This window comes from Ictalurus furcatus, chromosome 2 (genome assembly GCF_023375685.1).
Source record: "Ictalurus furcatus strain D&B chromosome 2, Billie_1.0, whole genome shotgun sequence".
NCBI lineage: Eukaryota > Metazoa > Chordata > Actinopteri > Siluriformes > Ictaluridae > Ictalurus > Ictalurus furcatus.
The window spans coordinates 20,017,812-20,036,917 of NC_071256.1; the positions used below are offsets into that span (position 1 = coordinate 20,017,812).

Sequence of the window (19,106 nt, forward strand, 5' to 3'; positions counted from 1 at the left end):
CAGAAATGTATTAATATAAAATGAGAGCATTTACCTTATAAAACCAGATCTACACTTCTTTTCCTCCAACTGCAGTAAAACTTCCACCTGCTGTCACTCTGATAAGGTCAGTTTTCTGTCACTGTGCTGTGCAGTTTATTCTAAAATTAACCTTGAAAAACTCCACATTGCGTTAATGCAGAGGAGTTTGAAAATGTTTGGGTAGAAATTTTAATTACATTCAGGATACCTAGCTGGCTATCAGCTTACAAACAGAAATGGGGAAAAAGTATGATCCTGATAAGTTAATCCTGTTAACATCCTGATTAACCAAACCAAGTGATGCATTCATAATGATGATGAATCCTTTTATGATGAATCCTTTGACCTTCTATGTTATCTGATAAATGCTGTATATGTCTCATGTTAACCAGCCAAATGAATAAGCATTTGGAAATGTCATAAAACATTCCAGAAGGTTCGAACCTGAAATCTTAGATCTTCCTGCTCTAACACACCTACAAAACCTGAACTTTTACTAGATAATTAAGTGAGGCATGCTAGAGCAGGAAAATCATCAAGCTCTGCTTCTTCTTTCCATTCTACAGGGTGTCCCGAAAGTCTCCATACAAAGAAGAAATTAATACTTTGTAGCAAAATGTAACTTTATTTACAAAACATCCTCTACATGATCTCCATTTATTTGTGTGTCGTCTCTCCCCCAGTTTGGCAACAGTGTGGTGTGTGGTGTGCTTGCCATGTTGCCTGTTAAAGTCCATCACAACCTTGCAACAACTTCCTGATCCAGCCCCGAGCATGATTTCACTATGTTCTTATTTTGTCAAACGCATTTTTAAAGGCTATCTAAAAAAAATCTCTCTCTCTCTCTCTCTCTCTCTCTCTCTCTCTCTCTCTCTCTATATATATATATATATAAGTATATATAAAATTTAAACTAAGTATGAAACATTTTGCTAAAAAGTGTTCATTTCCATTATGTATGGTTACTATTGGGACAAACTGTAAATTCCTGGACTTGCAGAACAACTTTATATTTAATGTTTATGAACTTAGAATCCCATATATTCAATTCCAAATCACGTTTCAGAAACACGTACTGCTGGGTCCTGAGACCACACTGAAAATCTGGGATTCCCCCCACCCCACCTCCCCTCATTTTAAACTGGAAATAAACAAAGTTTTAGAATTTTGAAAAAGTTAAAACCAAGAATAATTACAAACAGAAAATATTATGAAGAGAAATATTGAAGATTCTGCACTGTTGTAAGGTCACAAACTCCTTTGTGCAAAAGGTTGGAATTTCCTCGAGTCTTATCTCAAGCATGTGTTCATATGGCACTCTGGTGGATGCGATATGATGTTTTCTATTTTTGTAGTATTAACATGTCTTTCTTTCTCCTTCTGTTTTTCTGTTTTCCTGCTGTTCTAGGTTCTCTCATGCCGTCTCTCTTCTCAGCACAGTAATCGAAGAGTCTGACGCCGATATTCCCGTAGAAACTTGTCCTGAATCAGATACAGACATGAGTGTGTCTCATGTTGGGGTGCTGAGCACCACATTAACTCTGAGGCCCAAAGTGTCTCGGGAAGGACAAGAAGATGGCAAAAAAGTGCGCAAGGTGTCGCTGGTGAACAGCAGCAGCACCACAAACAGCTCCGCGCTTCATAGACATATGGATGAATTCGAAAATGGGGTTAGAAATGACACCTTGGACAGTGGAACCAGACTTGAGGCAGTCGACGACTGGAAGCCGAGGCATGACAGGTACCGTAGTTTTGAAGAAGAATCAAGATATTTTTTAACTGACAGATCGGAGTCTGAGGTGTCAGGCAGCACACACCTGTATTCTTCACTCTCCAGCAGCTCAGAGTATGAACCAACCATGCGCTCCTCCCTCTCCTTCTCTTCTGAGCGAGAGTGGGAATCCCTCCCCTCAGCCATCTCCTTGGACACAGCGGGTAGCCACGGTAACACTACGTGGTGGAATGCGAGGAGCGAAGTCCAGGTGAGCAGTGAGAGCCAGACAGGTGGGAGGAGCTGGGCGGAGCTTGCTGAACCTGCTGAGGAGAGTGAGGTGAAAAGAGACGGAGAAATAACAAACACAGACTCATATTACAGCACAGAGGAGACTGACAGATTCTTCTCCGGCGTCTTCAAGGCGACTCGTGTGGATCTTTCCTCCACTGACGCCGAGCCAGAAACCCCAACACTCACCTCTCCACATGACATGGACACCCTGGTAGACACATTGAAAAGCATGGCGCCTCCTGTTCGACACCGGTCCCTACGCAGCACCTCCAGTTTGCCTTTCTCGTCTCTTCCACCGATTGTTGAAGATGCCACTAGCACTGTTGCTCCTGGGATTGAGGTTTCCGATATCTCCAGCCCGACCTCTCCTGCACCTGCCAAACCTTTCAACAGCCTGCCACTGGACCTGGGGTTGAACTGGAGCACCTCCAAAGAAATGCGTTCTCCTCTGGCAATGATGAGCATGCTAAAGGAGCAGCAGGGTCAGGATGCACAGGGACGCTCTCTTATCTTACCGTCGAGAGCTTCAGCTCTCAGTAGCATCGTCATGCGCAAGAGCTCACTTCCCAACCTCAACCTGGATGAGGGATCTCAAGTAAATGGTTTAATCAGAACCTCACGTCTGGACCACAGCCTGCTGTTTTCCAATTACCGTTCCGAACAGAAGGAAGAGAACGGCAAGCCATCAGGTCACCGGTCTCTCTTCCGAGCAGCCTCGTTGCCTGAGGTTAACTCCGGACATGACTACCAAAGCATGTTTTCCAAGGGAACAGACTCATTGGGGTCTGCAGGCTCCAGTTATGAGCTGTCCTTCCTCACGTCGTCCCCAAGCTCCATTCCAGGGTTGACCGAGACATCTCATATCAGCAGGAGCCCTTTGGTCATCCACAGCCCCACTCCTGAGAGTCCTACCTCCAACAACACACCTCCTGTGTTGCACAGCCTTTCATCAGAACCACCGGTGAAACCCCAAAGCCTGCAGCAGAGCTTTAGCATTGGCACATCTTCCCATGAATTGCCTGTCCATAATGGTGTCAGAAACAATTTCGGTGTCATCCAGGAGCCTGGACCAGACAGGAACCTACTGGCCAAGTACAAAGCATTCCCAGATGCCTATGTAAGTAGTCTTTGAGATTGTAGAATGGTAGACAAATTTTGGTGTGATGTGACCTCTTTAATGTTTAAATATTAACAATGTCATGTTAAATGACTTTTTAGTAGCAGATCAATTATTTGCAGTTCTTGACTCACAAGGTTTCATCTAACTGTGTAAATTTTGAGAAAAAAAGACATTTTGGGACTTTCTTTTTCCTTCAAAACAAGGTCCTGCTGTGATACTGTAGAGCACAGGCAGAGAAAAGAACAACTCGGTGAAAAGGGATTACAATCGAGTCTCAGAGACTCGTATCCATTACCGCAGGCCTCATGCATGATTCACATTTCTTCTTTTCTTCTAAAGTGGACTAGCTTTCCTGTCTTCCTGTCTCTCACAGTGTTAGTCCTGTCTGCTTTGTAGTTTAGTGATTGTAAAGTCAAATATCTTTTAAGAGTCGTTCAAACAAAAATTGACATTTGAGCCAATAGCAGGACTTGATACAAACCTGCACATTTTTGCCATTTGAGCCTACCTTTATTTTAGTTTTTTTTGTTTATTAGCTCTTGTGTCATTCTCTAGCACGTCATCATTAAACATTATCAGCTGGGCGTGCTCAGCTCGAGGTGTGATGTAAATATCCTCATCCTGCTCCTGCGCTGTGAACAAATCACAATGCTTTCAGACAACAGCAGATGAATGCGCTAACTTCCTCCACAATGCTAATTTCCCTGATGCCTGATGGATGTTGACAGTGATGTGTTCTTCTGAACACACTTCTGAACACACACTTAATTGCAGGCTTTGTGTACACAAAGTAAATACGTGTATTACATACACACAATCTAGGATGTGTAGGCATAGGCTTATGATGCAAATTCCAGAAGAAACCTGCAGTTTTTAAATGGTTGGAACTGTTCCATAAACAGTTGTGTTTTTGTGATTTTTGACCCAAACATCATGAGAATTCCCAAGAAATTCATGAGCACTGCTAGGCCTACAAACCAAGGATCGCATGATGAGACTACTTAGGAATAAAAATAAAGCTTTTGTAATAATAAAGATTACTACTACTACTACTACTACTACCACTAATAATAATAATAATAATAATCATCATCATTATAAAGTAGAGTTTGTAAAAGAAAAACAAAAAAAGACAGCAAAACATTTATTATGAAAAGTTGCACGTAAATAAATATATCATGAAAATAGAGTCTATAAAAAACATGTCTTTAGCTGCTTTTCAAAATTATACTGTAGCGAATGTCTCAAAACTTTATTATAATTCTGATTTTGGGGTGGGGTTAGGGGTGAGCTCGGTGTGTGATGTCATTATAACGGTCCGCAACTTTGGGGCAAGAGAGCCTGTGTACTAATTTGGTTAGCTAGCTAGGTATGGTTGTCACGGTAACATTGAAATCTATTTTGATAGCACTTTGGCAATTTTGTTTGACTTTGTTAAATAAGGAGAATATAGGAAGTAAATTGAGCTTCTGAGACTGAAATCTCACTCATGTGAGCTAGTTTGCTAGAATGTTACATAACCAGCTAGCTAATTTAGCTCATTTTAGTGCTTTTAGGAAGTTAGGGATGGCAGGAGGATTATGGGGCATTACCATATTTGCATAGTCATGCATATTCATAAATGCGTCATTTGTCATGGGTGCCTCGGTTATTTTGCCACTGTTGTGTTTTGTTTTAATGCACTTTTGCGTGACATTTTTTAAATTTTATTTCGTGCGTATGTTTTCTTACACAGGAATCTTATCTTGCCATCCTATAGACGGAAAAAAAAAAAATTGGTTTGACTGAACCGAATCTGCAGATCTTTCTCAAGGATTTTCATCGTGTGTGATGTTTATAAACACTTCCTGTGACTTGTTTAAAAGAGCACGAGATATACAGAGAACATTGTACGGGAGGAATTTTAATAAAAATTTTATTTTTGATCAGTGTTAATATGAAATAGCACTTGAACACACCCAGTCATCAACGAGTGTGTGGTACTGTTTGAATAAAAGTTGATGGGAGGAACCTTCCATGTCTCTCAGACATTAAGTGCAATTATAAATGGATAGAAAATATGCTGTGTCATACTTTAACAAATCATAAAATGTAATCGTCTGCAAATTGCTGTATTAAGAAGACGAATTAAACAGTTCAGAAGGGACTGTTTGAGGAAAATAAACTTCCTGTCGCCTCAGTAGTCACCTGTCGTGATGAAGCACTGCTGCTGTTAGCAATCATGGGAATCAGCTAAATTCTCACTCGTCATTTACAATACACTCGTTCATTTGGCAGGCGCTTTTATCCAAAGTCATTTGCAAGTGAAGCGGAATCTAATCGAGCACAAAGCTGTTCAGGCAAAGCGTTTCGCTCGAGGGACGCGTGCTGGTCCAACGTTCTGGCCCTGCAAGAGAACTTAATTTTTTTAATCCATTAAAGTCCTGTGAAGGAGACCTGAAGAGTAAAATGTCTCTTTAGAGAAAGAGGACTTGCGAAAAGCTGTCTCCTGTTCTACTGAATATCAGTGAAATTATGTAGCTGAAGGCAGTAAAACATGTCTATGCATTTCATATTAGCTCTGAACAACACTGACAAAAATAGTGTGTGATTAGAACTGCAAAAGGGTTCTTCAAGCGCTTTTTTTGGAGTGTACTCCCAAAAATGTGCCCATATAAGAAAACAAAACGTATTTACAAATTGCTTAAACTCACTATTTGTAATAAACGTAGCTTATTTTAGTGCTGAATTGGCGTTTTATCATCACCCATCAATCAGCATGCTGTAGAGTGATTCGTGACAGTGGAATTCCTGCACAGCATCTGTTTAAGTCTCTCAGGCAATCCAAAGGTCATGTGATATGTGGGTTTGTATGTTTTGCGATCAGGAACACGCTCTAATCAAACAGACGTTTGGCAGATCATTTCTGAGTTCTAGCTGTCACTCCTGCTTTCATAACCACAGCTCATTGAACATGCAAAGACTTCTGCCTGAGTGTTAGAGAAAACACGGCCTCTCCTTATTAAACCAAACACACGCACACACACACACACACACACACACACACACAAACATAGTCATTAGTCATTAGTCATGCATATATATTGTGTCAAATAGTGTGTGTTATGTTAAGATATGACCAAAGGACAACCAAAAGCCTGGACACGCCACCGATGTGGGAAATATGTATAAAAATCCTGTGTGGAGTTTTCCAAAAATAATTGTGTTTGAGCTTCAGCAAACTTGTAAAAACTGTTCTGTGGTCCGATGAGACAGAAAACCAAGAACGTTATTCTTATTGTGAAGCATGGTGGTGGTTTCATCGTGTTCATGTGAACTGAGTTCTTATGCAGTCACTAAACATTTTTTTATTATTATTTCTAAATAATTTCGCAAACTATAGACTTTTTCTTCACCCACTTCAATATTGCAATCTATTAAAAAAAAAAGTATTGCATGATTTTTAATTTCAGATTCATGATATAAAGTCCCAAAAAATCCAGGTTGTAACAGTACATAATATGGAAAAGTTCAGGGGGAGGGAAATACAGCACTACATTATACAAAACATACACCTTTATCATAAATTATCATGATTAACAGTTTGCAAATGTACGCTGTTTCACCGACTCAGATAAGAAATGACTTAACAATGGTACAGTTTTGTAAAAAAAAACAAAACAAACAAACCAAAACACACACAAATCTATAATTACACAATGTGAAAATGTGAAAAAGGTTATTTATGTATTTGTGTGTAAAGTCTCTAAACCTTTTCCTTCTGCAGCTCACAAAAGAGAAAGAACACGGCAAACTGAACCCTCGACCTGGGAAGGTGAGTCTATAAACTAACATACTGTACACACCTCTATACACTAACGTACACACCTCTATACTTTAATGTACGCACCTCTATACGCTAACGTACGCACCTCTATACCCTAACATACACACCTCTATACGCTAACGTGCACACCTCTATACACTAACGTACACACCTCTATACGCTAACATACGCACCTCTATATACTAACGTACACACCTCTATATGCTAAAGTATGTACCTCTGTACACTAACGTACGCACCTCTATACGCTAACATACGCACCTCTATACGCTAACATATGCACCTCTATGTACTAACGTACGCACCTCTGTATGCTAACGTTCTCTCTTCTGTATGCTAATGTACGCACCTCTGTACGCTAACATATGTACCTCTAAACACTAATGGTCGCACATCTGTATGCTAACTTACGCACCTCTATACGCTAATGTATGCACCTCTATACGCTAACGTAGCCACCTCTGTATGCTAACGTACGCACCTCTATATGCTAACGTTTGTACCTCTAAACGGTAATGTTCTCACCTCTGTACGCTAATGTTCGCACTTCTGTATGCTAACGTACGCACCTCTACACGCTAACATATGCACCTCTGTACACTAACTTTTGCACCTCTGTATGCTAACGTACGCACCTCTGTACGCTAACTTACGCACCTCTATATGCTAACGTATGTACCTCTAAACGCTAATGTTCGCACCTCTGTACGCTAACGTACGCACTTCTATACGCTAACGTATGTACCTCTAAACGCTAATGTTCGCACCTCTGTATGCTAACGTTCGCACTTCTGTATGCTAACGTATGCACCTCGGTATGCTAACATACGCACCTCTGTACGCTAACGTATGTACCTCTAAACACTAATGTTCGCACCTCTGTACGCTAACTGACGCACCTCTATACGCTAACGTAGCCACCTCTGTACGCTAACGTTCGCACCTCTGTACACTAACGTATGCACCTCTGTATGCTAACATTCGCACCTCTACATGCTAACGTACGTACCTCTAAACTCTAATGTACGCAGCTCTATACGCTAACGTACGCACCTCTGTACGCTAACATTTGCACCTCTATACGCTAACGTACGTACCTCTAAACGCTAACGTACGCACCTCTATATGCTAACGTACACTCCTCTATACACTAACATACACATTTCCTCTCAACAAAGCCCATGTTTATAAAGCTTCATGATTGAGCTTATTATACTTAAAATAATGATATAATGTAGTAGTAATGTAGCGCTCTGTTAAAAACTTAATAGCATGCATCTTTTTCAATGAAGATTATGTTTCAAATTGATGTTAGGTTGCGTGATGTGGTTTTTTTTATGATTTAAAGGTTTGACCTTTAGTGCAGAAACATTTCTTTTTCCTAATCATTTCTCACACATATTTTTTCAGACATAAATTTCTTTAATCCTGATCAACCATGAATTAAAGGTCAGACCTGTTCTGACAAGCGGATCATTTCTGACCTTTACAGTCCTGACTTTAAAAGCACCTTACATTCCTGTTCTGTTTAAACACATAATTTCCAGACTAACACTCTAATCACTGAGTAATGTGTTAGAGTCTAATCTAATCTGTAACACCATCACACTGCTCTATTCCTTTCATTACACTTCTGAGTTTCAATGTTTTATTTAAAGTACAAACAAGAAAGAAAATGTGAAAAAAAAATTAAGTTAAGTTAAACACATTTCTGCATACCGGTGATGTAAAAGTAAACACACCCACACTGTCTGTAGATATTCTGGGAAAACTGCAGTAAAGCAGCGGCACTGATCTAAATGTAGATCAGGCATTGTAGACAGAAACTGAGTGAGGTTTGTTTTTCAGTATAATGATAAATTAATACAATTAATTAATTAATTATATTATATTATTATTATTTCTGTATAGCGCTTTTAACAGTCAACACTGTCTCTAAGGAACTTTACAAAAATCCAGATGTAGATATAGCTCCCTCATGATGGTGGTGAAACCTTGAAATGGCTCGAAAGGGAACACCAGATAGTGTGATTATAAATCATTACATTTCTACACCTGTACACTGTAGAGTCAAGCAGTGCTATGTGTATTTAAATGATCCTCAGTATGAGCATCAGTGTTTTAATAATCTGAGAAGAGGTTTAGTTTTAAGTCTGTCGTATCCAAGTGAAGTTGTCGACTGTAAATGATACAGACCTGAGTGTAAACTGTTTATAGCAGAGGTTCACAACCTTTTGTAACTAAAGCCCCCCTAAGCCTCTCCCAGCCATAATTTATGACTTTTATAAAACTATATAATGGACCATTATGGAACATGATTGATCAAAAATGTTTCTGAACACTATAACTACTTTGAACAAGAGAACTAGATTGTAATAATGTGAACTATTTTACATGTGAAACATGTTGCATTTCATTCGTCTTGCGTTCTAAAAACATTCACATATGAATGATGTAAATTGGGACGAAGGGCGCGTCTCGTTATCCATGACATTGTTAAATCTCCAGCTCTCAGCCTCTCACTGAACAGAGCAGACGCAGAGAGAGGTGTTAGTGCAGCAGGAAAGCAAGACCTCGCTCTTTCAGGACAGAACTGGAGACATTTGGAAAGTTGGTAAGGTTTGTCCAAAAAGTTGCTAGATTTGTCGCTAGGCACTTAAAAAAAAAAAAAGTTGCTAAAGGGGTCTGAAAAGTCAGTAAGTTGGCAACACTGGTCTGCACTGACAGCTAGATAAAAGGCAGGCTAAACTCCACCTCTCCCCAGCAAAATGAAAATGCAGAAGGAGAGGGAACGCAAGGTTTTTCATTTATACACATTCCATTTGAAAAGCAATAAAATACACAAAGTACCCAAATGATGCCTTGTCTGTTTTTTTTTCCTTGATAACAATTTGCTCCTCCCTTTCAATCCCCCCCAGTGAGGTGTGCCCCCCTGGTTGAGAACCACTGATTTAAAGCAAGTGTAATTATTAGAGTATGAAAGTGAGACCATCTACAGCCATCGTTGGGGTGTCTGTGTGTGGAACCATCCACACCCATCTCATGTCAAACTGTAGGCTTTATGTATAACTTCTGTGGCATAATGTGTTTTTTAACCTTTAGAGCAGAAACGTTTCTTTTACTAATCGCTTCTCAAACTTATTTCTTTAATCCTGACCAACCCAGAATTAAAGGTCATACCTGTTCCTACAAGCTGTAAGAGCACCTCATACTCCTGCTCTGTTTAAACACATATTTACCTGACTAACGCTCCATTCACTGAGTAATATGTTAATGAGTCGAATCTGATCTGTAACGCCATCACACTGCTCTATTTCTTGTCATTCCACTTCTGAGTTTCAGTGTTTTATTTAAAGTAAAAACAAGATAGAATATTTTATATAAAGTGATTTGGGTGCAAGATTTACATTTATAGATATAGAAAGCCAATAGATTTTACTAGCTATCACGATGTGTCAGCGTGTCTGCCATTTCGAAAAGAACCAAATAAAATTATTAGATAATGTGGATCGATGTAACACCATCTTGATAAAATCATCAATAACTCACTTTTTTACTCAACCGTGTTTTATAAAATTTACTTTGTTACCAACGTCACAAATTTCTGTATATTGCAGGCAATGTAAACATAAACACACCCATACTGTGCGTGTCCTGGAAAATCTGTAGTGCAGATAAATATAGATAAGGACAGAAATTATCCTAAAAACCTTTTAGTTCTGATTGAGTGTTTTTAAACATATCTATTAGAGATGCACCGATATTAAATTTCTACCGATAGCCGATTATTCAGAGTGATATCGGCCGATACCGATACCGATAGTTTGGTAGTTCTGCCTTCAACAAGTTGTTTCGCAGTAACTGGTCTCATAAACAGAAAACACATCACTGAAATTAACATTAACACAGTAACTAAATTCTGGAGATTAAATTAAGATTTCTTAATTTATTGAATATTATTAATTCATTAACATTTACTGAATTCTAAAAAAAAACTTCTATTAGACCTCACATTCACTCACCACAAACAAAAGCATTTCTACTTTATCATTGAACATCAAACTGGTAATATATAATCTAAACTTTTTTTTGATGATATTAACATTCATATTAACATTAACTGGATATGAACCATACTACTCTACAAATATATTTTTCTGTGCAATATATATACCTTTTTTGTCAACTCATCTTCATTTAACTCTTTCAACGGTGTACTGGCGCTTTAATTCAGCTTGAGCAGAACAGCAAAACAAAAATTTGACCCGATGCCGAAACTCCCGCTTCACTGCTGCAGCGTCCGGTGTAAAAGCACTCATTCATTAACATGCACGCTGAAAAAAATACGCACTGCTTCTGCTCTGCTGCAGCATCCGGTTAAAAATTTTAGCAGTGCAGAGCTTACAAACTGTAGTTTTGTTGTCATTGTCACTGAGTTCAAAGTAATTCCACACAAGAGACATCCTCTTTACACACAGAACGAATCCGATGTGATTTCCTTCCCTCTTTTGATAGACAGTATATAATCGGCCCTGATCATCGAATGTTTTTAAACTATCGGCCGATGGCCAACAGTGTGAAAAATTGCCTTTACTGGCCGATACCGATTATTGGCCGATACATCGGTGCATCTCTAGTATTAATATATATTTTTATACCCATTATATGCTTAAAAACAAAACAGCATAATGATAATAAATATGACTGTAAATAAGAATTATATAACGTCACATTAATTATATTATTACCTTTAAATAAACATTTTGATAATAAATTATGAAGACGAGCCAGCGCACATTCGTTACGTGATGTCTTTGTGTTCAACACAGAACCATAACAGAGGACTGTGTGCTAGTTTACTGGTGTCTCTGCTCACGCTGGCCCTGGTGGCTGGAGCCAGTACTGCAGCTACATCTATATTCTTTAGTGGAATTTGAGTTTTAGGATTTTTATTTTTTATTTTAGCTGCTGATTTTTTACTCTTTATTAGATGTTCATATACAACCGGCCAGGACTGTGTGGACAGAGGATCGAGGTGAATGGAGACGTGATGAACGCTACAGAGTGGGAGTTTCCAGAAACCATCTCCATTAGAGTGGTCCGAGGAGGGTGAGGGACAAATCTCTCTCTCTCTCTCTCTCTCTCTCTCTCTCTCTCACACACACACACACACACACACACACACACACACACACACACACACACACACACACATTTATATTTGTAATTATTAGAGTATAAAGTTTATGTGAGTCATGACATAAACTGTTTATTTCCTAGAAACTATTTCTATATTTTATGATTATTAATGCTTTATAAAGCCTTTAAGATGATAAAAATATTAGTTAGTATTGTTGCAAATTACTTTTCTTTTATTATAAATTAATTAGTGATTCATTGTCTTGCAAAACTTGAGATTTCTCTCAGTGAAGTGCCATGTTTCTGTGTTTGTGTTGCATATTCAGATCATAAAGTTATCACAACAGCTGTGTGAACATCAATCAAATGTGTGTGTTACGATTAGTTTATGGAGTTCGTGAAGAGACAAATGAGAGAATGAACCTGCAAAGGCATCATAGGATTAAAATAAGTGGCTTAATCAGGATATTTTAAAGCCAAATTAAATCAGATAATCTCACCGATCACAAATCTGAAATTCTTTGACGTCTCGGTGTAAATATTTTTCTGTGTGCGCATAAAAGCTTTTTTAAAAATTTAATTAAATTATTTTTTAAAAAAAACTCTGATGGACTAAAGAGTAAAAATAAGAAATAGGCACTAAACTTAAAAACACAAAGTTACATGACAAAGTCAGAAAATGGATGTGTGGAAAAAATAAAAATAAATATATATAAATGATCCATTTATCTTTCATTAATTTTTACATATCTTTCAAACAAAATATTGCAGTAGAGTTTTAGCTTTAAGTCTGTCGTATCCAAGTGAAGTAATTGACTGTAAATGATACAGACCTGAGTGTAAACTGTTTATAGCAAGTGTAATTAGGCTATTAAGGTATGAAAGTGAGACCATCTACAGCCATCGTTAGGGTGTCCGTGTGTGGAACTGTCCTCAGGCATCTCATGGCAAACTGTAGGCTATCTATATGGGGACATCCTCAGCAGCTGTGAGTCATTTACAGGTGAGCGAGGCTCTGAACAGAAGTAGAGCATCAGGATGGATCAGACAGGTCCAGAGAGCAGAAGGAGACAGGAACACTGGCGTCTCATCAGGCAGAGAGAGCGAGAGAGAGAGAGAGAAACTGAGAGAGAGAAAGAGAGAGATTATTAGCTATGGTCTTGTCCTGTAATGGTTTAAGAAGATGTACAGAGTGCAAGCAGGGACTCCAGCAGGGCCAGCTATAACAGAGTAACTACAAGAGAAAGCCAGACGGTAACACGGACACTAATCGGAAAGCTGTTCCATATCTGAGGACACAAAGAATTCAGGCATTTTAAAAGGGAAACACTTGTTTTTCTTTTTCTCAGCATATAATATTGAAAGGCAGTCATGTCAATATAAGATAACATAGCTGTGTTGTAGCATGCTGTTATAACACATAATGACTTTCATTATGTGGCATAACGTGTTTTTCAACCTTTAGAGCAGAAATGTTTATTGTCCTAATCGCATCTCACGCACATTTCTTTAATAAAAGCCAACCCTGAAAAGGTCAGACCTGTTCCTGCAAGATGATAATTTCTGACCTTTACAGTCCTGACTTTAAGAGCACCTCACATTCCTGATCTGTTTAAACACATGACTAACGATCTACTCACTAAGTAATGTGTTAATGAGTCTAATCTGATCTGTAACACCATCACACTTAACAAATCTACAAAATTATTGATTATAAATGACAAAAAAATGATTGATTCAATTGTTTAGTTTTATATGATCTAATTGTCACTGTGGATGTTACAATAATAATAACATACGTTTGCATAAGAGTTTTATTAAGATCCTGTTAGATAATGGACTGTAAATTGTGTGCATAATCATTCTTAGTTTAATCATTTTAACTTTCTGGTTTGTCTATAAGCGCTAATGTAGGCCTAATTGCTATTTATGGGTGAAGGCTTTAAAATAATAAAATTAGACCTAATCGGAATGCTTTAATAATCAGTTGAAATGTGGCCAGTGGTTTATGAATGAATGAAGTTTAATGAAGTGAACACGTGTCACAACAAATAAATCATACTTTGTAGCTGGGTTTTATACGAGAAGCCAGAATTTAAAGGAGAGAAGTTTGCGCTGGACGAAGGAGACATCGAGCTGACCAATCCATTCAGACCGCCAGAGGACGAGCCGAGAGCCGAGCAGAATGGAGAACAGGAGAATGGAGAACAGGAGAATGGAGAACCCAGACATGTAGAACCAAGACGCTTCGTCATAGGGTCACTGCGCAGAGCAGTCCGGGTATGACACACGCACACACGCACACACACACACACACACACACACATACACACATTTACATAAGGGATTTGTCTTTCACCTGACTTTTGTCAGTTTTATGGTTTCCTTAATGAATATTCATAAGAGGGCGGGGTCTGTGCATATAGACTGATTTATAACCTGCAGCATGAAAGTCACTTCAGGTCTCTTAATTATTATTATTTTATTTTTTTTTGCTGTTTATCTAAAAAAATATTTTAAATTCTATATTATCTTATATAGAATTTACAGACTTTCTTACTTTTTCTTACTCTAATTTATTTATTTTTTTGTAAAACATAAATCCAAACATAAAACATTTTTTTTTTGTAAAACATAAATCCAAACTTCCACTAAGTGACATCATTTCAAAAATGAGTTCAGTAATTAATGTGTATTTACACACACACACACACACACACACACACACACACACACTCACACACACATTAATTTTTCTATTAACAGTATTTTTGTTGAAATGTAGTATACAAATATTGGTATATTGAAATCAGGTGCAATTTTCAATCCAGCTTTTTTTTTTTTAACCTTGACTTTTAAAGTTTACACACGACTTATTTCTCTATAGACAAGCAGAATTTAGGATGTGACTTATAGTCCATACGGTAAACACAGTATGAAAGACTGTCATGTCAAATGAATTTTATTTTATTAAAAAGAAAAGTAGAAAAAATATTTGATGAAATATGATGCAGGTGAAAGAGAAAAACAGTAAGCACACCTTTTACCTCATATTTAGTTTACTAGCCATGTATTACCATTTTAAACACTTCCCGCATGTGTTGTTTTTTTTTCCTGACGTCATCATGTCGTCTTCAGGACTACAGCGTTCCTGAGATCTGTCTCTTCCCCGAGGAGAATGCTGAGGGAAAGAAGGTGGTGTTCAGGGACACGTCAGACGACGCCCGGATCTACGGCTTCCCCATTAAAGCCAACTCCATCATCATCAACGCTGGGCTGTGAGTGACGCTAGTGAATTAATAACACATGGAAACTGTAATTAATTCATTAATATATCTTATCTGGAGCAGTGAATATTTTATGGATGAATGAAGTTAAACTTTCTTTGTAAGTGTAGCGGATGAGCACTTGGTCAGATAATCATTCACACTATGGCCATGTTTTCTTTACAGGAGAGCGCATCGAATTAACACGAACACTGGCTTTATTTTATTAATTCACTGCAGATTGAAAGTGTTATAAAATCTCCTACATACACAAGTAACTGACGGTGTACGATATAAAAAAATTAAATAAAATGCAAAATAACAGGATGTGCTGGATCAAGTGCTATTCTGTGTGCTGCTGAATAACAAGTATGGAAGCCATTTTGTTCAATTAAAACAAATTTACCACTTGGACTATTCATACAGTAATATATTGGTGATATTCTTACCGTATACTTACCATCATATTAGAGTGTTTATGTTTATTTTTAAATTGTCTCATGTTTTTATGTTATAACACATTACAATTGACAAGAAAGAAAAAACGCTGTTTCTGTTTTTAGTCCATATTTTCTGTCCCCGAGTTTTTTGGGATTTAAAGGTGAGTGAGTGTGTTTAGAGGCGATGGTCTAGACATTATTGTAACACTCTGTCTCACACGCTTCTACTCAAGAACAATCCGGTAACCTCTGAGGTGTGAATTACACACAGATGATTTTAATAATCTGAATGTGGAGCTCAGAAAATCCACTTAAGCAGCTGCGTACCCGACTCTGAATACCATAAACTTATCTCACACTGACGTAACTCTCGTACTCAATTTGCTGAACCTGAATACGAATGTCAATCGTTTTACTGGGCCGTACTAAATGACTTCAGCATTATGGGGCTCATCACTCATGCGGTTTTCTCTCTCCGTGTTGTAGGTGGCTGGTGTTCGCCGAGCCCTATTTTCAGGGCGTCCCGCGAGTCCTGGAGGTCGGAGGCTTTCCAAATCCAGCTTCCTGGGGCGTCACGCATCCCTACGTAGGCTCCCTACATCCTCTCAAAATCGTAAGTGTATCATGCTGTAAAACACGGCTTGAGTGTGAATCTTGTTGGAGCACAGAGTTCATGGAGTTTCTTTTGTGGTTTAGGGAGAACCAAGAGTGGAGAGACCCAACGAGCCTAAAGTAAGACACTCTAACACTGAAATACAATTGTAACACAAATGGCACATGGCACATATATTGTGTATGATACGTGTTGTGTGTGTGTGTATAGGAGTGTGTCTGATGTGTCGTGTTGTTGTTTTAATTCTTAGCTGGTGATCTATGATAAACCGTATTTCACCGGGAAAAGCCGAGAGATTTACACCAACATGAGAGACTTCATAACCAAAACAGACCAACAGCAGATGGCATTTATGTACAGTGTTGGGTCCATGAAAGTCATCGGTGGCATGTGAGTGTGTGTGTGTATGCAATTCACCAGAGGTTCAAAGTGGGCAGAGGTTATAATGTTTGGGCATTTCATCAGCAAACAAAATAGAAACTGTCTCTTAGTGCTGATGGAATGCCCAAACATGATCATTTCCTGATATCTAACAAAATGATATTTAAAAAATTTCCTGATATTAAACGAAATTTCATTTCCTGACCCATTTTTTTACCCTGCATTCACACCGCAGAGGTTTTCTGTCTTGTGCTGCTCAAATCATGTTACAGTGATCGCCAGAGTCCTGTCTTTAATTTACATTGGCTAGCGCTAAAAATAAAATATTACCCATTTGACTATAAATCAGAATAATTTCTTCAGAAAATGCAGTTCCGGATCACATCCGTGCTGTCTACTAGCAACAGAATGAACCCAGAAAACAAAAAAAAACACAAGATAGTGTTTCATCGTGAAAAAAAGTATAGGCTACAGTTTGCATACAATTCAACTCGCTTTGCCCACTTTTTTGTCAGCCACGCCTCTTGATAATATCTTTATTCTACATACATTCTATATACACTGTGTTTGCGTGTGTGCGTGTGTGCATGCATGTTTGTGTGCTCGTGTGTGTGTGTGCGCACCCCCTGTTTGCTATGAGTGGTACTGTATATACGCTAACGCCCACTCATGTCCAATCATAATATTTATTCATGATTATCACTGAGGCTACTCGTAGTTACATGTCTTGTTTACCTTGTCCTTCTCTCTCTCTCGCTTTCTCTCTCTCTCTCTCTCTCTCTCTCTCTCTCTCTCTCTCTCTCTCTCTCTGTGTGTCTCAGATGGGTGGGTTATGAGAAGGAGGGTTTTCGTGGACATCAGTACCTGCTCGAGGAGGGCGAATATCACGATTGGCGAGCGTGGGGGGGCTGCAACTCCGAACTGCGCTCTGTCCGGGTTATCCGAACTGTGAGCGACAATTCTGCAATACACACACACACTCTCTCACACACACTCACACACACTCAGTGTTACTCAGTAAATTTGATGATCTTGTACACTGAAATATATAAATAAATAAAAACAAATGTTCATAGTTCCTTCAGTATCCTACACTGGCTCAAGGTGAAAGTATATGATAATAGGAAACAGTTAGGATGCTAAGCTGCACACACAGGTAACACACCTGCGCTGTATTCATCAGTTCATGGGATAAAATTATATCATACACGCAGGTACATTTATACAGGTATGTGTGAAATGCCACACGTGATCATGTGACAGTCAAGACACCGGCTATGTTAAATTTATTGAAGCACTCATGGTGTGCAGGACCTGAGCAACCCCATGGTGGTGATGGTTGAGATGTCGAGTGAGGAGGTGGAGGAAGAGCACACGTTTGAGGTGACTGAGGCCATTCCCGATGTGGAGCTGTTTGATTTCCAAACGTCTACGCGCTCCATCCACGTAATCAGCGGAGTGTAAGTGAAATATTTCTCTGTTTCTCCCAACACCTGATACTGACAATCATGTGCTCTTGATTTACTCTCACTTCATTCTCATAGAGCCCCCCCCCCCCCCCCCTTACTCTCAGATGCTCTCACCTTACCCTCTGTATTCTCTAATTAGCTTTTTTCTTTCTCACATTACTGTAAGTTTATTTCCACTTTACTCTGATTAGCTTCCTGGAAACTTAGTGTGCAGGTATTTAATGACGGCTGTCCATTGGTTGGCAGGTGGGTGGCGTACTCTCATGTGGATTACTCAGGAAACCAGTATGTCCTGGAGAAAGGTTTCTACAACTGCTGTGCCGACTGGGGCTCGGGAGATAACCGGATCTGTTCCATCCAGCCCATCCTGCCCGTAATGAAACACACTGAGACCCAATACAGATTATTATCTGCTAATGCTCATTTTCAGTTTTAAAATGCTTTGGACTCAAGGACCAGGTGTTCTCTGGTGTTAATAGGCAGTCAGTGGTAATAAAATCTGTATACAGTGATTATAGTGTAGTTTACATAAAAACATCCTGATATAGTGGTGTAGGTGGTAACATCACAAAACAATCATTTCCTGTTGTGTCCAGTTTTTAAAACAATATAGCTTGGCTTATAAATAAAATTTAAAAATTTTGTTGATACTAATGTCGTAATATTATGTCATCATACAATGAATTTTCTACGTCACTGATGGATCTTCCTGTGTTTCAGGCCCTGGCTGATTCTCAGGCTTTCCGCAGCGAGGTGGGTTCATCACATATCATTTGACCTACTAAAATATTTCCGCATTAAGACGTGTGTGTGTGTGTGTGTGTGT

General features: G+C 38.7%; 1 protein-coding gene across 1 annotated transcript in view; it reads left to right on the top strand.

Annotated features, from left to right (window-relative positions):
- Nucleotides 1-19,106, top strand: part of crybg2 (crystallin beta-gamma domain containing 2) — a 50,116-nt gene that overhangs the window by 26,048 nt on the left and 4,962 nt on the right. Inside the window, exons 4-15 of the mRNA XM_053652326.1 lie at nt 1,430-3,143; nt 6,913-6,960; nt 11,963-12,081; nt 14,181-14,391; nt 15,250-15,389; nt 16,304-16,430; nt 16,514-16,549; nt 16,681-16,820; nt 17,633-17,759; nt 18,123-18,271; nt 18,527-18,653; nt 19,001-19,033. Coding sequence (XP_053508301.1) covers nt 1,430-3,143; nt 6,913-6,960; nt 11,963-12,081; nt 14,181-14,391; nt 15,250-15,389; nt 16,304-16,430; nt 16,514-16,549; nt 16,681-16,820; nt 17,633-17,759; nt 18,123-18,271; nt 18,527-18,653; nt 19,001-19,033 — 2,971 coding nt within the window. The remainder of the gene's footprint in view (nt 1-1,429; nt 3,144-6,912; nt 6,961-11,962; nt 12,082-14,180; nt 14,392-15,249; nt 15,390-16,303; nt 16,431-16,513; nt 16,550-16,680; nt 16,821-17,632; nt 17,760-18,122; nt 18,272-18,526; nt 18,654-19,000; nt 19,034-19,106) is intronic.